Source organism: Seriola aureovittata, chromosome 15 (assembly GCF_021018895.1).
Source record: "Seriola aureovittata isolate HTS-2021-v1 ecotype China chromosome 15, ASM2101889v1, whole genome shotgun sequence".
Taxonomy (NCBI): domain Eukaryota; kingdom Metazoa; phylum Chordata; class Actinopteri; order Carangiformes; family Carangidae; genus Seriola; species Seriola aureovittata.
Genome location: NC_079378.1, coordinates 9,026,365 through 9,041,213, shown reverse-complemented (window position 1 = coordinate 9,041,213; position 14,849 = coordinate 9,026,365). Strand labels below are relative to the sequence as shown.

At 42.7% G+C, this 14,849-nt stretch overlaps 2 protein-coding genes across 5 annotated transcripts in view; one reads left to right on the top strand and one right to left on the bottom strand.

Moving 5' to 3' along the window:
• Window positions 1-4,742, bottom strand: part of f9b (coagulation factor IXb) — a 19,750-nt gene extending 15,008 nt beyond the window's left edge. The window contains exon 1 of the mRNA XM_056396721.1: window positions 3,786-4,742. Coding sequence (XP_056252696.1) covers window positions 3,786-3,801 — 16 coding nt within the window. The 5' untranslated portion in view covers window positions 3,802-4,742. The remainder of the gene's footprint in view (window positions 1-3,785) is intronic.
• The window catches only part of fgf13b (fibroblast growth factor 13b), a 19,221-nt gene extending 4,372 nt beyond the window's left edge, over window positions 1-14,849 (top strand). The window contains exons 1-6 of one of the 4 annotated variants that reach the window (XM_056396725.1): window positions 4,947-6,038; window positions 6,586-6,696; window positions 9,253-9,356; window positions 10,653-10,851; window positions 13,379-13,559; window positions 13,594-14,849. In XM_056396725.1, coding sequence (XP_056252700.1) covers window positions 5,837-6,038; window positions 6,586-6,696; window positions 9,253-9,356; window positions 10,653-10,851; window positions 13,379-13,518 — 756 coding nt within the window. In that variant the 5' untranslated portion in view covers window positions 4,947-5,836 and the 3' untranslated portion in view covers window positions 13,519-13,559; window positions 13,594-14,849. Of the gene's footprint in view, window positions 1-1,663; window positions 1,927-4,946; window positions 6,039-6,585; window positions 6,697-9,252; window positions 9,357-10,652; window positions 10,852-13,378 lie in introns of those variants that run through there. The other 3 variants (XM_056396727.1, XM_056396723.1, XM_056396726.1) reach the window with 3 other exon arrangements.

Genomic DNA, 14,849 nt, shown 5'->3' with positions numbered 1-14,849 from the left:
TAAAAACAACAATAAAATTGTTTCTGGAAGGATTGCTTTTGTAGTATCTCACAGATTTTGAAAATATAAATGAGAAGCACATGTACTTCAAAGATGTTTTTCTCAGATACCTTTGATGTTTCTTCCTCCATTAGCTTTACTTTTCAAGTTGCTGAGTGTGTAATTCTCCAGCAACATCCTGCTTCAGTGCCTTCAACTGATTTTACTGCAGAATATGCAGCGACAGACACTCTACATTGTGTAAAACTTTTCTGTTCTCTCAGTAATTATATGGGTGTTTTTTTCAGGCTGCTGCACAGGAAGTACTGTAACATCATAACAATGTAATGGTCTTATAATATAGAGCTATGGGTGGCCATAGAGAGTCTGTGTGTAATCCTCCACTGGGGTGTGGGTACTATATAATGTGCTGTGATGGCGCACATTGAGGCTAGCCCACAGACCTAGATGAGAGATGTAGTGCAAAGCCATTAGATGTGTGTATTTTTGTGTGTTTGTGTGCATCCTGTGTGTCTTTTTTATAGATCCTTTCACTGCGTTTCACTTTTTCCAGAGTTTTAGTTGAGGGTGATAATACTACAGGGAAGTGTGTAATCTCTACTTGAATTGAATAATGTTTTATGGGTTTGAACAATGTTTGGCTGCACAGGATGAATTGGTAGTAGAGAAGGAAACAAAACGATGACTGACGTTACGGGTTGCTCAGTTGTGAATTTGTGATAATATTTAAAATGGTTATTTTTGAGATAGTCTTTAACCTCATCTCTTTCAGTCAGTGTTGCTGGGGTTTTACTTGTTCCTCTCAGTTGTATAGTTTTTTTTCTGTTTTACTTGAAATGGCTTCTTAGTGTTTTCTGTTTCTTTGCCTGAGGCAGTGAGTTCCGTGAATCACAAAATGCAGCTTTGGAGAAAGTTTAACACCAAGTGAAGTTTCAGCTTTTACAGAGGTCGGACTTTCATCATCCTGCCGTGTTAGAGCCGAGATGATTAGTCAATTAATCAAGTAGTCAGTTGACTAGAAAAATAATTGGCATCTTGTTTCATAGTTGTAAAAATTGGATGCTTTTATTTTTAGACCGTCAGTAGTGGAAAAGATGCATTTTGATAATGTAGACCTTGGAATTTATTAGATTGTGATATGCTTTTTTCACATTTCATAGACTAAGTGATTAATCAGTTAATCTGGGACATAAATCGAGAGATTAATTGATTTAACTGATAAGGAAAATAATCCTTAGTTGCAGTACCAAACTGAGTTATGAAGGCGAAAGAGTAGCTACTATGACACAGTTACAAGTTTTCATGAAGACAGAAACATAAAAATATTAAATCTGGCAAAAAGAACTTATTGTTTGTTATGTTTAGGTTTTTGGATAAAGTTTATGGCAACATGGAGTGTTCCTGGATTATGTTAGGGGTTACTGGGAGGTCAACAGAGAGACCCAACAATACAGTAGAATTTAGATGTGTGCGTGTGTGTGTGTGTGTGTGTGTGTGTGTGTGTGTGTGTGCCCACTAGCATCCCATTTACAGTTGTTTCACTTCAAACTTCTCTCTCTCTCACACACACACACACGCAAACACACACACACAAAGCTTAATAGATCCTTGGATTTGAGAACGGCCTGCTGGCTCCCTCCCTCTCTCTCTCTCATTGTGCCAGATCAGCGGGGCCTCGAGATGAATCATTGATGACCGGTTCCAACGGCTTAATGGCCTCTAATGTTCTGTAATGATCTCCCGTCAACGCCATGTGCACGGCCTTAATGGATTCAATGCCGTGGAGAATTCGCTGGTTTGAACTTCGGTAATTCCTCCTCTTTTCGTTGAGCCGCGCACATCAAGTAAGAGCGAGAAGCCATGAGCACAAGGCTCCGGAGCTCCACGGGCACAGCATGAGTTTCCCCCTCCGCCGATCGACCTCAGGTAGGACCACAGGAAACAAACTCGCACAATGAGCCTACAGTAATCCTGTTAGAAAATTCTTACATGAAGTGTGAGAGTATCAACACAACTTGGCATCTGTGTATAATGTTATTATAGGGCAGAAGGGATAAGCATGAAATTACAGTGGAGTCAACAGACTCTCCTAAAGGGACTTTACTAAAATACTCTCCTGAGATTTTTGCTAATTTTATAAATGAATTTAGTTTTGACATTAAAATGTTCTCAAATGCTCCGTTTCACAATTTTATAAACTTGTGTTTTAAATAACATGATCATTTTGTTGTAATTTGAGTACAAACTGTTTTAACTCAGTTAAAACGTGCAGCTCTGTCCGTGGTACTGAAAGCAGAGCGGGACGCGCCCCTCCGCTGAGCCGTCTCTGTAAAGAACTGTCCGAAGAAAACACTGTTTTAACGGATTATCTCCGGGACTTGAACCCCTTTTCAATTCACCTGTAGTGAATTAGCCCGTGGTTCAGGATCTGACTGTGATTCTATTGCAGCCACTGAATCCTGATCTTGAACTGTATCAGTGTCCTCCACGGCCCGGGGCAAATCATAGATGAACAAAGCCCCAGCTTTTGAAATATTAAAGGACTTAACATAACACAAAATTCCGGTCTTATTTTGGAAGCATGAATAAAATTAGCTTTAAGCCAAGTTCACATAAACGCCCTCAGAGACCTTGAATCAAAATTCTCCGCAGTTTGCACTAGGAATAATCCCTTTACTGTCAGAATACATGTCAGCCTGCAGGGTGGTTTCTTACTCTGTGAAAATAAAGATCAACCAAAATAACTTTTTCACTTTCAATTTCTACCTGAACCAAAATATCCCAAAGTTATTAGGGAAAAACGTGTGTGCATGATATCCAAGGAACTTTACTGGACACACAAATTCCTAGTTAAAGTGTATCACATTGTTCACTTATGCTGGTCTAAGGCCTCCCCAGTTTGCTGCAAAGTGTCAAACAGGCTGCTGCCGCGTGCTGCTGGGTCCCTATCGAGCGTGGCCGATTATACTCTAACTGGCGCTCCTGGTCAGACTGGCAATCACACACATAAAAGCTCTCCCTGGGTTGCTTGCTGTAAACATACAGCAGTGTAGTTTTCATTATTAATTCCCTCTTCTCAAGTATCAAATTCCTAACCTGCCTGTAGGTGACGCTACAGAACTCCAAGCAAACCTTAGAAGTGTACTGGCTTTTAAACATAGAAAAGACAAGATGCAACAGCCCAGATTTATCTGTTAAATTCCTTTCCCCCCCCCATTTCTTTCTACAGGTGCATCAGTCTGACACATTTAGACTAAAGACTTTGCTTATTCAGGATGTTTTTTATTGTAAATCCAGGAAACAAATTTGTTCTCCCCTGTGTTGTTTGGTTGCTTATTTGTGTAATGATCTTTCTATTGATTCAGTCATTGATTCACTTGTTTTCTGTAACATCTACATTTGTTAGCGTGGTGATTTAATTCAAAGGGCGAGAAGTGGCTGTATTTATGTTTGTCACGGTTTGTTTACCCCGCAGCTTGTATTGTTACATGACATTTTGTCAGCTCTTGTTTGTGTGGCTTTTGCTTTTAGGGGCACGTGGTGTGGGTTTTAAAGCAGGGATCTCATAAATGAAAGATGAGGGACTAGACCAAGCTTTCAGTCATTTTATTGCATCGCTTGTAGAGGTTTGCTTCTATAATTTTATGTTTTACATGGCGTCACAGATTGGTTATGAAACCCTTTATGGCTGAAGTGTCATCGCTCTCAGGGAATGTATAGCATGTGGGTTGAACTGTACAGTTGCATCTAAACTATATTTATCTGTACATTTACAAGGGTCTTACCTAAGCAGAAGGCCATAGGTGTAACTTCAGCTCCTTCAGTCAAGGACAGGCTAAAGGCTCCGCTTCAGTGACCAGGTCCTGACCTCAGTGTCTATCCACAGTCCATCACTCTCTCCTCCGCTCATTGGCTTATTCTCACAACGGGCTACAGCATACTGAGTTTGCCTCCTCTTCCGCATGTAATTTACTGCTCACCACATCCTCTTGCTCTCCAGCTATCGATTTCCACTACCTTTTCCACTGGCGAACAGCACGCATTGGCCCTTGCCCGCTGTTCGGCGCCAGGTGCCACAGGTCGACTTCAGCTGTGAGGCAGTCGTCTATCTGTCCGCCGCCTCGTCTTCCTCTGTAGACACCAGTTGGGAGCTGCAGTTGCCATGCGCCGTTGCAGCTGCATTTGGCACTGACAGCTGTGCATCTGTTCTCCTGTGGGGGCTGCCTGTGGCCAGACGACATGCCTGAAGTGGCTGATTGCTGCCGTATGCGTGTGCCTCTGCTCTGGTGCGAATGCAGAGGGAACATCTGGAAAACGACGTGGCTCATCCAGACTGAAGTGCTGTCTCTGATATTCACCTCCTCCTTGCACGCTGCAGCCTTTCAGCAGTGGTGAACCTCTGCACCAAAACAAGATGAGAGCCCCTCCTTTCTGCCTCCACTTTCTCACAAACACATTCACCAGGTCTCTCTCTCTTCTAATATTCCTCCTTCACTTGTTTTACCTTTTTCCCTATGCCTCCTCACATATTAAACATTCCCTTTGCCTCCCTCTGTCTATATTTCTCTCCTTCTCCAGTCCTCGCTCTCTCTCACTCTCTCGCCCTCCCTTTCACTCTTAACGCCTCCCATTCTTTTGCCAGTTCATTTTTTCCTTCTCTCTGCATTCATCCCTCTTTTCCCAGTCCATTTTCAGGTTGTGTATTTGCTACAAGCTCTCTCTCCCTCCCTCTTTCTCTCTCTCACACACACAGCCTATCTCATTTTCTCTCTTCCACCCCCCCTTCCATTATTCCTCCTCTCATTCATTCACCTGTCTGTCTCCTCTATCCCTCTTATTTCGCTGTTCATTTTCCTCACTCCTCCTATATTACACCGCCTCCCTCCCTCCCCCCTCCTCTCTTCCCCCCCTCTCAATCTCACTGCCTATCACACATCACTGTTCAGTGTAACATGTAAATATCATGCCACGTGGGGTTCAGGGCTACAGGTGCCCTAAGAGAAAGAGCTGCCCAAACCTCCTTCATCTCCGACCCCCTCCCCACACCAGACACACACACACACACACACACACACACACACACACACACACACACACACACACAGATAACACGCGCACACATACACACATCCTCTCCAACCCCCCCTCCTCGTTCGTCTTCCTCGGGGCGGGCAGGGCTGCAGCAGTTTTATGAACGGCACGGCTGCATCATGATCCCTCTCCCACTGAACCAGCCCCGAGCTGTTTCATTGACAAACATTCCGGTTGCTGCATTTCTGTCACGGACAGCGTCGAGGAGCGGAGCATCGCCGGGGGAGCGGTGCAGAGCAGCAGCAGCAGCAGCAGCAGAAGAGGAGGAAGCAGCAGCTGCAGTCATCATCGACATCAACCGCCGGTGTCGTTCGCACCAGCTCTTAAGCTGTTGATTCGCCACTTGGACCCGGACCGGAGCCTCGCGCACACCCTCTTCATCCTGCACGCTCTCTCGGGACAGCCAGAAGAAGCACCTTGGAGGGGGGAGGGGGCGAGGGGGGCAGACAGCTTTTGCCACTCCGACCCCTTGGGGGATGTGAGGCGGCGTCGTTAACGCTCACTCTGTGGCACATTACTGGATTTGTTTGAACGACTTCCATGAAGCGCCCGGACGCACGGATGGAGGATTCTGGACGCTTTTTAAAAACACGGATATCTGCGAGACTGCAGCGGCCGGTGTGTGATGCGAACTGAGCCGTGGGTGGTGTAGACCCCCTCCCCGCACCCCACACCCCCATCGCCTTATCCGCGAACTCTCCTTCCAACCGGGACGCACAGCCTTGTTTCACTCCACCGGGGGAACATGTCCCGGGCAGCGGCTATCGCCAGCTCCCTGATCCGCCAGAAGCGGCAGGCGAGGGAGCGGGAGAAGGCGAACGCTTGCCGCGGCAGCGGCAGCCCGAGCAACAGCAAAGGCACAAACGAGAAGCCGAGCAAGCTGAATGTGTTCTCGCGTGTCAAATTGTTTGGATCGAGGAAGAAACGGAAGAGAAGGCGACCACCAGGTCTGAGGGTGGGGGACAGGAAAGTCTCAGAGACATGGGCTATACCACCACCTCAACCATCTTCACCACATTACCATCATCACCACCAACCAACACCATTTTCTCTGGTCCCCCATCACTTCATCATAGTCTCCTAGCAGTGGCACGAGAATTAATCGTGTCGGATGACCCCACAAACATCACATGTAAATAACTTTGCATTGTCCTGCAGCAAAGTGTTGTGGCAGCTTGTATCTGTGATAACTGCTGAGATCTCAGAAAAATAAGATCCAAATTTAAGCTTGAGCTGCTCCATTCGTCATGTAACATCTGTCAATTATTATTAAATTTTTATGTGCGCCACTCTGTACAGGGGTCAGAGACTGATATTGGGCCCTGAAGGCCCGGCCCTTGGAAATATAAACAGCCTCTCCTCCTCTAAAACTTCCGGCTTCCTGCAGACTGCTGGATTTGATACATGCGCGCACATGACAGTAATAAGGAATGAATGCAGTTAATGTGACTCCTCTCCTCTCCTCTCCTCTCCTCTCCTCTCCTCTCCTCTCAGAGCCCCAGTTAAAGGGCATTGTGACCAGACTTTCCAGTCGCCAGGGCTTCCAGCTGCAGATGCAGCCTGATGGAACCATTGATGGAACCAAGGATGAGGACAGCACCTATGGTAAGCCTGTCCTTTGGATGTACAGAAAAGGCTACTCGCCATCCAAATGTTTCGAATTCCTACATGTGCCTTCTTTCAGCTTGTCCTGTAACTAACAGTTATTTTCATTATCAATTAACCTGCCAGTTATTTTCTTGATTAATCATTTTGGCTATAGTGTCCAAAAACAGTGGAAAAAAAAATGCAGATACCCCAGAGGCCAAGATGAAATCTTAAAATTGTTTTTTTATCCGACCAGCAGTCCAAAACGATTCAGTTACCTCTCATATGACATAGAAAAGATCAAATGATTGCATTTAAGAAAATGGAACTTATGTGTTTGGTATTTTCGCTTGGAAAAATTACTGAAACAATTAATCAATACTAGTTAATTTTCAGTTGAGCAACTGATTAATCATTTCATCGTTTCCACTCTAAAATCAGCTTTACAGAACTTAAGTTAACATAAATGGAAAGACAAATGTGTGTTACTCCGACCCTAACAAAAATAAAGCAGCATTTCAACTTATACGTGTTAGTGCCTCAGTCTGAGATCTTTAGAGCTTATAAAGTAAAGGAAGATAAAGGAACTGCTCATAGTGCAGTTTGAGACTACTACCATGTATAACTACAAAAGAGCTTACAGTGCAATGTTCAAATCTGTGAAATAGGTTGACCTGCGCCAGTGAACAAATTCCCTTTTGCCTGGTCTATCTCCGTCTCCCTCTTTCTCACGCACACAAACACACACGGGCTACAATGTGTGATTGATACGGCTAATTCAATCGTGTTGTTGTGGCTCAGACATTAATCTCTCTTTCTCGCGCACACTTGGTGTTGCCAGAGTCACGCATTAATCTCTGCTTCTTTTCGGGCCACCAACTGTTGTGCACAAGGAGAAAGACATGGCTGCAAAGGAAGCATGTTCTTTAATTAGATGATTACATGGTGTATACATCATGTAAACGCCTACTCACGTGAAGTCCCACATGGATACTGGGTTTGAATGGATAATCCATGTAATTTATGTCTCCATATAACCACAGTCATTACTAAGGAAATGTTTGGCTAAATGAGTATAATTAAACAAGGGCTTGACTCATCAAACTGCCTGGAATAATTATGTCCGTGCTACAGAGCTTTTACTGTTGAAACATATAAATAACTTTCTGGCTTGAGTTACTGAGTGCAAACCACCGAGCGAAAACAACAACAACAAAAGTGAAAATTTTGATATAGTATCAGTTTTTTCACTGCACACTAAAAATGTGTATATGATGAAGCCTATAATCTATTCATATGCTTTTGTCACTGTGGATCCTTTATCTGTTCATCCATCATGTCTGGAAATACTCTTAAATTAAATCTGACAGTCTGCTTTAATGTTATATTCACTGTAATGTACAAGGGCGTAGGGATCAGGGGGACATGGCACCCTGACTTTCCAAAATCCTTTTGTGGTGTCATTTAGATTTTACTCACTTAAATCTCTCTAAACATCTTCTTACTGTCTAGCTGTTAAAATACAGATGAAAGAAAAGTGCTAAGAGAGAGAGAGAGAGAATCGCCATTAATTTTAACCATGGACTTTATTTTGCCCTGGGTTCCTCCTCTCAGGCGACATACCGGCTACTGCCCAACTCCTTAATAGGCATAATTTTTACCTCCAGCTGAGAGAAAGTCTGCAGGCACTACTCAGGGCTGCAAAACTACAGGAAGCTCCATCAACAAAAACTAAATGGGATTTTAAGTAGGGTTAATTAATTAATTAATTAATTAATTAATGTATTTTTAAGAACTTCAGATTTTTTGTGTCCCCACCAAACCTACGCCTTCGGTAATGTATTAAGATTGTGGAGCCCAAGCCATCCCTACTATACATGTTCAAAAGCAGGATTGAGCGCTGAAATTAATTGCAAGTTGATCAGTTTGTTGGTTAGTCGTCTGACAGAAATTGAGTCAAGAGCAATTTTGATCATTGTTGAAGTCATTTACCAATCAAACTGTCAAAGAGTCTCTGGTTTCAGCCACTTAAATGCAAGATCTATACTGTAGCCTGTCACTGAATATGTCACTGAATATGGTCAAACAAGGACATTTTTCAGGACCGTCTGACATTTTTTTTTAGACTAAACGATTGATCTATTAATAGAAAAAAAAGCTGATAATGACAATGACTGTTGTGGCCCTGGTAGGACCATTTTCATGTCTATGGTAGTAGAAATATCGGTAATCTTTGACTCTGGTTCTTCTGGTCTGGTGGCTTTTCTGTTGAAACATGGTCTTGCACTACTAAATGTTTACCAAACCTTGCTTTGCTGTGTGCCCTTTGATAATTCTTGCCCCTTTCATCCCTGTGCTATACCAGGCTACAATCAGCTCAATCATTAGTGTAATACAGTAGCCTTAGCGCCAGACTGAAAATTGCATCGCTGTGGCAAAATGGATGTCTCATCATACTGGACACAACATTGTTATTGATGAGTCTTTTTCTCTCCGTTTCCCTGTGTGAGGGCTGGTTTGTTTGCTTTGTGTATTTGTGTGTGCGTTTGTGTGGGTGTGTATGTGCACACATAGCTGTGTTCAACCTGATCCCGGTGGGGCTTCGTGTGGTGGCCATCCAGGGCGTGCAGACCAAACTCTACTTGGCAATGAACAACGAAGGCTTTCTCTACACCTCTGTAGGTCACGACACATTCACACACCACCATTATCATCATCATCATCAACATCATCATCATCACGATGGGTTGAGTAATGAAACAGCAGCTTTCAGTGTGACCAGTCTGTTTTCATCCCATCATTACATCGATACTTTAACTACAGTGTTGCCTTGTGAGTCAGCTGCCATTGGGTGTTATAATCCAGTGTCTGAGCCTCCCTTATCTGCTACTGATATTGTGGCTTCTCAGGATTGATTTCAGATCATCCTCCAGCCTCCTTTTGTTTATCTCCCTTCAGTCATTCTTTGATAGGAGGATTTCTTTGTGTCCATTTTCACAAGGCTCCTGAAATTTGTTTTCATGCCTTTCCCAACTCGATTTACACATATATCTCCACTGTGCATATATTTTCTCAGACAGGTCAGGAGCCAGTGTTGGCTGCAGTGCATTGCATTAAGTGCCTGACTTTAGCTCTTGAGTTATGGTGGGTGGTGTTGATGCAATAACAAAAAAGAATATAAAAAAACAAAAAACAAAACACACACCTCCAGCAATCTAAACAAGACTGCGAGACCAAAAGATGAAAACTAACAAAGAGGAAATAGAAAAATGAAACGCACCTCGATGTAATTACAGTCATGCTGCTACGCCTGTGCAGGCACGTACACCACCACAATATCTGGCCCATCATGTCCAGTCCTGGATGTTTTGGCTTGTCCTGGTTTCAGTCATAATACTGATATCACTTGTTTCATCTTCTCACCTGATATTAAACGCAGAAAAGAAACACACAAAACATATTTATAGATTTATACACACAAACCACAATAGTTTGTCTGCTCCTACCAAGTCGATTGGAAGATCAGACATACACAAATCTTAATCAAAATTTCAAGATTAATGGCCTACACAGAGAAAAATCACTCTATCTGTATCTTTCCGTCTCCCCCGGCAACCTGGGCACCATCTTTCTCTCAGTGGGCTGGTTGGTATTCAAGGGAGTAGCTGGTTGCCATGGAGATGGATGAATAAGGAAATGCAAATGTCAGCTGTCCTAAGTTGGTGCAGTTTGTTCTTGGAGACTACAGCCTGGCCGAGATAATGATTCAAAGAGCGGACCAACTGATGGATGAACACACTGAAGGCGATATGAAGAAGGAATGACTGAACACTTTTTAATGAAGTTGTCATTACAAACTCATACCTTCTATGACTCTGCTCCATCTCTTCCCCCCCTCCATGTCTACTTAATCATCTCCTTGTGTTCTTTCTTTCATGATTTATTCTAATATGTCTGTCACATTTTTCCCCCAGGAACATTTTACCCCAGAGTGTAAGTTCAAGGAGTCAGTGTTTGAGAACTACTACGTCACCTACTCCTCCATGCTGTACCGGCAGCAGGCATCGGGCCGGGCCTGGTACCTGGGACTCAACAAGGAGGGTGGAATCATGAAGGGGAACCACGTCAAGAAGAACAAGGCCGCTGCACACTTCATACCGAAACCGCTCAAAGGTAGGACTGCACTTTACCAGTACTAGTACAACCAGTACTAAAACTCTCGACATGAGGCAGGCTATAGTTAAACTGACGTGGCCTTTTTTTCCCTGAAAAAGTATCTGTATTAAAAAACTTAAAAAAGGAGCTTTTTCTGGGTTTTGCTGTTGATACATACATAGCCAACGTTAGCATTAACAGCTATTTACTTACCCGTCTTGCCAAGAGACTCAGCCACAGTTGTGTTCACAATACAAGAGGGTATAAGCACTACTTTCTCAGGGAAGACTGGAGACTACAGTGTCTCAGTATAGGAAAGTGAAGATGATCCGACTGGACTGGGGCTAGCTGGTTAGCATGCTAACTTCAGAGAGTTAACAGAGTTAACAATCAGGTTCTGATTGGTCCATGAAAATATGTGACATCTTATTTTTCCAACTGAGGCCTGTCACAAACCAGAGAGAGAAGTATAGACAAAAGAAATAAAGAATAAATACAAAGAAATAAAGTTTAAAAAAAGAAAATAAAAGGGAAAAATAAATAAATAAATAAATAATGAAAATGTTATGTAAAATACCCAAAACTGTTCGCACTTTGTTTGAAAATTGTGCATTCATAGGATTTCATCATTCATAACAGGAAGCTGATTGAGGAAATATGTTTTCAGGATCTTTTAAACATGTCTGGATGAGATCTTTAAATATTCATGAGTAAATAACAAACAATCAAAGTCAACTGGAGGAAAAACACAGGTAATTGTTATTTAATAGTCTGAACATTCAAAAACTAATCTGCTTCATCACGACTCTTTAGGTGTGTTTCATAAGCAAACAACCCCCTATTGTCATCAGACGGCAACTCTTATTTCGCTTAAGTCTCATTGGTGCCAGGAAAATATGAAATACAATCAAACCAGATAGTCACAAACAAATACTGCAATGTCTTCAGTAAAATAACTGAAATTACAACTACATATATATATATATATATATATATACACACACACACACACACACACATTATAACTATATGTGTTATAAAGTAAGAAACTAATTGAGAAAAAGGTTTACAGGGCCTGTAATTACTTTTTTGTGCCCAAGTGAAAAAATAGTGGGATCATGAGACAATGTCATTCCTGTTCCTGTATGCCACATGTTGTATGCATAAACATATGTTCAAAATAGATGGCACTTGATGTTTTATGAAGGTATAGAGCTAGACTTTTTCATGTTTGTGAGAATGCACTCATTCATGTCTCTGAGAGCTAATTACTCAAAACTCAATTACATTTATGGGAAATGTCCAGCTTGGTGCAATAACTTACAGCCCACCACCCGCCCACTCTCTGTTTCGTGAACTCATCATTTACAGATGAATATAAAAGGATTTTATGTGATGTTATCCGAGGGAGACCTGGCTTAGACGGCACCAGTACAGAGTTCCAGACAGAGATGAGAGCGCTTATTAAAGACATGATGTAAATGCAAGAAAGTACACATTAAAATGTAAATGCACAGAGTAAATCTATATCAGTATAATCAATATTTCTATAATAACAATAGATCATATTACTACTTGTAGGTGAAAGGGGTGGATCATAGTGATGAATCCACAGAGAGTTATCATTGGACTCAGAGCTTTCACAGAGGCTTTTAGTGCCTTTCAGCTCATCGTTTTACTTTTCTGATACTTGAATTAATCTCACCACTGCCAGCCGCAGCAGGCAGGTGTTCTCAGTGCAACTTGAAAACAATGAGAAGAACTCCCGCACACTGTCTCGCTCCCTGCTGAAATATTTATTTGATTACAACATTTCGGTCTACCCTATACTATGTGGATGTGTTGTGATGCAGCCCATATATACATGATGAAGGTCAGACAGCCTGAAACATGGTAATCAAATAAATATTTCAGCATAAAGTGAGACAGTGTGAAAAAAACCCCACTGTACATTACCTGCCTAGCGGCAGACATACAGTTAGTGAACATTTAGCAGTTTAAGAGCCAGATATACTGTATTTCTGCAGGAATTAGTGGAGAACAAAACAGAGCTAGAAAGAGTGGATATTGGAGTTAGGACTCATCAGATCACCAAATGAATGCTGATGTTGTTTCTGCTGGGTGCGTCAATAGGCAACTGAGGATATGTCTGAAACTATGAATTTGTTTATAATTGTTCATTAATTGTATGTTCATTAATGACTAGAAATCTTCATTGTTCCATGTTTTATGTAGCATTATATTACACCTGCAAACTTAGCTTTGTAGGAATTCCCCTCTGAGAATCAAATCAGGATTTAAAACCAGAATTAATTATAGAGTTGGCATAAAGTTATCTGCATGCACGAGAACTAAATGTTCTGAACTTACTGAAGAAGACTGTGCATAAACAAAACCTGAGTGAGTCACTCAGACAAGTACCAATAGTTGAATTAATGATTCTCCTTGTGTGTGTGTGTGTGTGTGTGTGTGTGTGTGTGTGTGTGTGTGTGTGTGTGTGTGTGTGTGTGTGTGTGTGTGTGTGTGTGTGTGTGTGTGTGTGTAGTGGCCATGTACAGGGAGCCCTCCCTCCATGACCTGACAGAACTCTCACGGTCAGGTAGCGGCACGCCGACCAAGAGTCGCAGCGCTTCGGCCCTACTTAACGGCGGAGGGAAGACGCCAAGCAACAATGACTTATCCTAGCCCCACCACCCCTCACACACACACACACACACACACACACACACACACACACACACACACACACACACACACACAAACACACACATATACACAAGCACGCACGAACACATGCACATGAACACACACACACACACACGCACAGATCTCAGGCCGACATGCCCACACATCAGGCTGGTGAGGGGTAGGAGGAGGCAAGGAGAAAATGAAGGAGAACAGGAATGTGTTCTTCCACTTCACGGAGCCCACTGTGACTGACTGTGATGTAAATAAATCAAGGACAATCAATCCATCTGCCTCTGCTGCTCTGGTCTGCAGAGGGACAGGACCTGTGAATCTCTTCCCTTGACTACTCTTCCTGCTGTATCATACCCAGATAGAACAAGGGAGGGAGAGAAAGAAAGGAAGGATAGAGAAAGTCAGTCAGTCAGTCACACAGTCCTATAAACAGACTGTTACAGAGAACCAAAGAGTACAAGTATTAACTAACTATGGTATGTGCTATGAAAAAGGCAAGTGGCAAGAAAGTTACAGAGCGACAAAGGAAGGAGGAACGTCTTATCTATTCTACCGTACGCTATGTTTACACAGAGCTCATGGGGTTAAGTCATATTTTTAAAAATGACGAACGTATTCCTTGTACACTTATGAGGACTGATCATTTGTTTGCATGCAGGTGCGTCTGTGTGTGTGTGTGTGTGTGTGTGCGTGCGTGCGTGCGTGCGTGCGTGTGTGTGGGTGTGCGTGCGTGTGTGTGCGTACGTGTGTGTGGTCAAGTACATGCTGTGCTTGCAGTAGGTGTGTTGTGTGTGTGGGCAAGTGAGACCGAGTGTGTGCGCACACGTCTGGGGGGGGGGATTTTACCTTTTTAAGATCTGTTGTATATCAGACAAACCTCCTGAGGGCTTTAGCAGGTTAAAATAAGGTTTACTGTATATGCTTCCATGCTTACTTCTTACAAGCAATGCTGTTGTTTATCTTTCCGTTTGTTGTTGTTGTCCCTTGCTGTTTGTTTGTTTGTTGTTGCATGGAAGCTTGTGGACCTCTGCTCAGTAGCAGCATGCTGAAGGTCCTTTTTTTCTGGTCTTATGTGTTCCTGACCAAAAGAGAACACTAGTGAGCCAATAGTGTCATACCACAACACTAGTGAACCAATGTGAGGGTGTTAGAACACTACTGGACCAATAGTATTGCACCAGAACATGAGTGGACCAATGGTGTTGGACCAGAACTTTGGTTAACCAATAGGAGCACAGATTAACTTAATATTTTGGTTCCTGCTGTGGACAAACTAGAAATGCACTAAATAAACTCTTTCTAAAGAAGTGAAACAA